General features: G+C 46.0%; 1 protein-coding gene across 1 annotated transcript; it reads left to right on the forward strand.

The window, feature by feature from the left end:
• The first annotated feature begins 311 nt into the window (after positions 1-311).
• On the forward strand, positions 312-2,601 carry LOC125763060 (hexamerin-1.1-like). The gene has a single exon (XM_049425838.1). The coding sequence runs from the start codon at positions 391-393 to the stop codon at positions 2,524-2,526; it is 2,136 nt and encodes a 711-aa protein (XP_049281795.1). The 5' UTR covers positions 312-390; the 3' UTR covers positions 2,527-2,601.
• Positions 2,602-6,000: the final 3,399 nt, after the last annotated feature.

A 6,000-nucleotide genomic window follows, 5' to 3' on the forward strand; every position in this document is an offset into this window, starting at 1 on the left:
ACAAAGTAATAAATATAGTCACTATCAAGACCAGAGCCTCAATGTCTGCCGAGCGTCCTGAAGTATGACCTTCACGCGCTTATCGCATTCTTGCACCAAGCCAGCGCAATCGCTTTAATTGCATCAATCTTCATGGCGTGCACCTGAAGGTCACTGAACAAATGCAAACCATCCCCGAAATCTGCCGATACTGATAACGACTTACCGCATTCGGCAGCATAAGGTCAGCAGGCCACTGCTGATCGTTGCCAACTGACTCAACTGACTGCGATTGTGATTGAGATGGGTTTACCTATATAAGGAACCATGCAGGCCCCAGATCGGCAGTCAGTTCGAAAGCAGCTGCACGAACTTCTGGCAGTAGGGCATCTGAGCAACGACACGAACACGATGCGATCGTTCGTAGCGATCACCGTGCTGTGCCTGCTGGCTTGTACCGCCAGCGGCTACTACATGACGAAGGAGGTGAAGTACGCTGATAAGCCATTCCTGGCTAAGCAGAAGGCTATGCTGGAGATCTTCCAGCATGTGCATCAGCCCGAGCTGCACACACACCTGTGGGAGGAACAGAAATCCTTCGATCTGGCGACGTACAAGGAGCACTTTACCAAGCCACAGGTCGTGGAGGAGTTCCTACGCTTCTACAAGTACGGCATGTTGCCGATGGAGGAAATCTTCGCGCTGTACAATGAGTATCACCGTGAGCAGGCTGTCGCACTGTTCCATCTGTTCTACTACGCCAAGGATTGGGATACGTTCTACAAGACGATGGTATGGGCCCGGTTCCACGTGAACGAAGGCATGTTCGTGTATGCCGTCACCGTTGCCGTGTTGCATCGTGAGGATATGCAGGGTATTGTGCTGCCGGCACCGTACGAAATCTATCCGTACTACTTCTTCAACGATGTCGTCATCAGCAAGGCACAGCGGTATAAGATGCAGGGCTTCTATCGTATGAAGAAGGCTGACGGTGTGTACAGTGCGTACATCCCGAGCAATTACACTGGATACTACGTGCACAGCAATCCGGAGCAGCGCGTCAGCTACTACATGGAGGACATTGGGCTGAACTCGTACTATTACTACTTCCACGCTGACTATCCGACCTGGATGGGAGGTAAGGAGTACGGACTGTACAAGGATCGCCGAGGTGAGTTCTATCTATATCAGCACCAGCAGTTCCTTGCCCGCTACTATCTGGAACGTTTGTCGAACGATCTGGGTACGATTCCGACCTTCTCGTGGTATGAACCAATCGTTACGGGATACTATCCGTATCTGCGCTACTACAACGGTGTTCCGTTCCCGGCCCGTGAGAACTATCACAACGGCTACACGGAGAAGCACGATGTGATTGAGGAGATCACCGATTACGAGCGTCGCATTATGGAAGCGATCGATTATGGTTTCATCATTCTTCCCGATGGAACGTACGTCAACATCACCACCCCGACCGGTGTGGAGTATCTCGGCAACTTGATCCAATCGAACGGAGACAGTGTTAACACGCGTTTCTACGGCTATCTGGAGAAGGTGGCCAAATTCTTCCTTGGCGGTTCGTTCGAGATGTTCAACGAGTTCCGTGCGGTACCGAGCGTGCTGGAGAAGTACGAGACGGCCATGCGTGATCCGGTGTTCTATCAGTTCTTCAAGCGTGTGATTGGGTTCTACTATCGCTATCTTGACACCCTGCCCGGCTACAAGTACGACGAGATCAACTTCCCCGGCGTGAAGGTGGAAACGGTCGAGATGGACAAGCTGGTGACGTACTTCGATAACTTCGATGCGGACATTACGAATGCGGTCGATGTGGAGGTGTTCGACGACACCACCATGAAGGCGGGCGAGATGAAGAAGTTCGGCAAGATGGCACACTATCAGGGTGAAGACTTTGTCCTGTATGCACGTATGCCCCGTCTGAACCATTTGCCGTTCTCCTTCAAGCTGAACGTTGTGTCGGAAAAGCCCCAGAAGGCGGTCGTGCTAGTTTTCATTGGTCCGAAATACGACCAGTACGGCAATGTGTACAGTGTGAACGCAAACCGCGAGAACTTCTTCCAGCTCGATCACTTCCTGGTTGATCTGGTGGCGGGCGAGAACGCTATCACGCGCAACTCGCAGGACTTTAGCTGGTTCGTGAAGGATCGTACCACGTACTTCGATCTGTACAAGCAGGTGATGCAGGCGTACAACGGTGACTACAAGTTCCCGCTCGACATGTCCGAGGCACACTGTGGATTCCCCGCGCGGTTGATGTTGCCCAAGGGCAAGAAGGGTGGTATGCCGTTCCAGTTCTTCTTCATGGTCGTCCCTTACCATGCGCCAGAGGTGGAACGTTTCACCGGCTACGATTACACGGTGTCGTGCGGTGTCGGTTCCGGTGCGCGCTACATCGATTCGCTTCCGTTCGGCTATCCGTTCAACCGCAAGATCAACGAAGCAACCTGGTTCACCCCGAACATGGTGTACTACGATGCGATGATCTACCACAAGAGTGAAACGGAAGTGAACTCGGTTGTTGTCTAGGGTGCATGGCTGGGATGTTGGAAGTTTACAAATTCCGAACTGAAGGTTTTTGAAATACAGTGAATGAAATATTAATCTTTTTAAAACTTGTTCCTTTTGTGCGGTTGTATGGGTGGGCAATACCTTCAGGTAAGTTGAGAGGTATGAACAATCTTTTAATAAGTACACACTAGAATGCAATGTGTGCTCATGTGCACTTACAAAAAACGCGACCATTAGCAAGCGGACGGAATAGTACGTTGTAAGAGAAAAGATTTAAAAACTAATTGCAATTTACCATTCGCAAAACTCATTTTTCTATGCGCCCGAGCATGAAAGCGGGAATAGCCCGGAAGAATTCTCTCTCCCAACCGTACGCTTAGCTGAACCAAGCGACGTATCGTCACTTGGAAAAACTCATTATGTGTCGTCGTGAGTTCACTATCTGAACAATATTTTTTCCAGCTTGGGATTCAATTTCCTTTTCGTTTTAGTTCTTCTTAAAAGTTACATACATATATGCTATGAACCGTCTCTTGATACTGTACTGACATACCGAAGATCATTGTTTAACTCATTCAGTACAAATTCTCCCAAATCTTCTCGCAAAGCTAAATTATTGTGAAAACTTATTTAAGTAGAAAAGTTGCCTCAATTTTTTAACGACTTGATTGCCAGTACCATAGCATTTGTAGCAGCCTTCAGACCTAAAATGTTATTGTAAATTCATCAATTCAAATATATATTCCTTGTGAAAATGGTTCCATAACCAAGGAGATATTCATGTTAGGTCCATCATATCTACTAAAGACATGTATGAATGATTGTTGTCTGCTCGTCTAATCGATGCCTTAATTAATGAGAACAGGAACAAAGTAATAGTTACACATGAAATGCGTCCAAGAGTTTCTTGTACTTAATCGAAATACAAGACAAGTGTTTTGATTACTGGAAGAATCATCAGGTCCTAGGCAACAGCTCCATAAAGTAGCATTGTTTTGAAAGTATACAATTATTTGCAATTAAATCAGCTAGTCTATATTTAATTCGTTTCGTAAAAAAGTGCTTTTTATACAGATGCAAGAGGATGTCAACCAACCCCGAGCTCCCATCTTCAATCCCCGGCCCATTTCTCCTGCCAGAATACAAATCCATTTCATCACCGATAGTACAACATCCCATCGGTTTTAATAGTGCTGTTGATCATATGCATAGTTGAACAAATTGATTTACACATGATGCACTCACACCGAACAATGCCCACACGTTCAATCTCCATTAATCATTGCATTCACTTGCAACCACTCGACAACTTATCCCGATGTACGATCACTCTATCGGGTACGGGTGCATCAATGTTTTTTTTTTTGTTGTTGCAAAAACGCTTTTTTTCATTCGTTTGACTAGCGTTTGGTTGCATTCAATGTCCATATGAAACGATTTATCAAACTCCCGTGTGTTCCAGCTGGCTGGCTGGCCGGTTGGTGGGAAACCTCACCGGACGTTGACAGCAGGGTCCCTTCCGTCCCAACCACGGTGGTGTTTAGTAATTGATTCGGATAGTAATTGTTGCAGCACGATATCAACCCCATCCTGCCCTAGGGTAGGAACAGTTTTATCAATTTATGTCGGTTATTTTAACCTCTCGATGATTTGCCGGTACTCTACTAGGTCACGCCATCGATGGGGATTGAGGTGAAAAAAAACAAAACAACTCCCACTCCGTTCCTCGGTTCGCCTGTCAACCAAAAGTCGCTTCTAGTTGCACGTTAGCCAATCTCGCGTTAGGAATCTCCCCGGTGGGTCAGTAGGTATGGCCCTGCTGGCGGTATATATGCTGGCCGGTGGTTACTCTTTAGCATACGCACTTTAATGTTGAATGAGCATTTTAAGCGTTTCGCTCGTACGATTCCCACAAATCCAAAGCAATCGAGCTGGGGTTTCCGTGTGTGTGCGGTGGATTTAATTCATGATTTGCATAATTCATGCTGAAGCCGTGGCACCACTTTTCCCATCTCCGGTCCACGGGGCCGAAGCTGGCTGAAGCCGTGGCACACACGGCCAGCTAGAAATGTTATCGAATTTCGCTTGCAATCGGCTGTCGGCCGTGCTACCGGTGACCGGTGTGTGTTCGATGGAATGATAGAAATCTAATCATAATTAGATGAACAATCCGGTCACACACAGACACACGCTAAGGGGGATCGGTAATAAGGGGGTTGGGAGGTGATGGTTTTAGGCAGTGAGTAGCGAACAAAAAAAAACGATTCTCAACGAGTGGCTTGACGTTTGACACTGGGATTTGGTGTCTGAGAGTTGCGTTAGACGCATCGATTGGCCTCGGCAGGCGGCGAGAGTGGTTTGCACCACACTGGCCACCGGGCTGTGGTTAGCATTAGCCAGAGTACATTTTGGAAGGATCGACACACTGCTCAATATTGCAACCGTTGACTCCGTGGTTCGATTGTTTGTGCATCCATTCGATCCGGTGACCGATAATAATCATTTCGCTTCACTTCACACGTATGCTGCGTGTGCGTATGCAAAACGGTGACAGCGTGGGCCACCGGGGAGCAAGAGCGATCAAGCGATCGTAGGTGTGTGCGTGCCCCGTACGAGGTTAAGCTGTGTTTTTGGATCCCGCCCCCCCTCGTTTGGTATGGGAATCAATTGGAATCAATAATTTAAGTAGGATTTAACTATGAATAGGTTGATATTTGCATTGACATTTTATCCGATTAAATGACGAATCATTGCGGTCAGGTCCCAGGTGGGTGAGAGGTGGCTGTAGGTGGTTAGTAGGTCAGCTGGCTGAGGTATGTCCGAAGTACAGTTGGGTATGAGCTGACTGTGGTTTTAATCACACAAACCAGCTGGCCAAAGCACCATACAATTTGTGTTTTCAACAACTACTCTAACAATGAAGCATATGAACACTGATGAAATGTACATGAACAATGGTTTATAATTATTTTCAAGAATGGATTAATAAGGATTTTCTTCTAATGCTTTCCGTACAATAGGTTTGAATACCCATTAAACTTCGTTTGTGGGTGTATGGGTGTGCTTGATTGTATTTCTTCTAAACTGTTCAAGAATATGTTGATCCTATCTAATAAGTACCGGGCGCCTTCATCGGTGAAAATTAAAAAAATAAATACATCTTGACCAGACATGATACCTTCCTAGCAGATGATTGGTGGAAAGTGACTTCCTTCTTATAATTATTATACAATTTTATTGAAAATTATATTTGGCACAACCAACACACAACAATCAAAAATAGTTGCACAACTATGCAGCAAAGCCATCGAATTCCTTGTCTATTCAGAGAAAATTCAAAATTTAATGCTTCGTTCTGCTAACCCTTTTAAGGTGCTTTACTTTGTTTTATTTGTTCAAGTGCAATAGGTTATCGACAAACGAAATGAGTTAAATAGTATTTCTTCTAATATGCTTGTCGAAAAACGCGGCATATCGCTGTATCAATCTGAT

The sequence above is a fragment of the Anopheles funestus genome, chromosome 2RL (genome assembly GCF_943734845.2).
Source record: "Anopheles funestus chromosome 2RL, idAnoFuneDA-416_04, whole genome shotgun sequence".
Taxonomy (NCBI): domain Eukaryota; kingdom Metazoa; phylum Arthropoda; class Insecta; order Diptera; family Culicidae; genus Anopheles; species Anopheles funestus.

Excerpts from the sequence above, each read along its gene's own strand:
- LOC125763060 (XM_049425838.1), top strand. The coding sequence starts at position 391 with ATGCGATCGTTCGTAGCGATCACCGTGCTGTGCCTGCTGGCTTGTACC.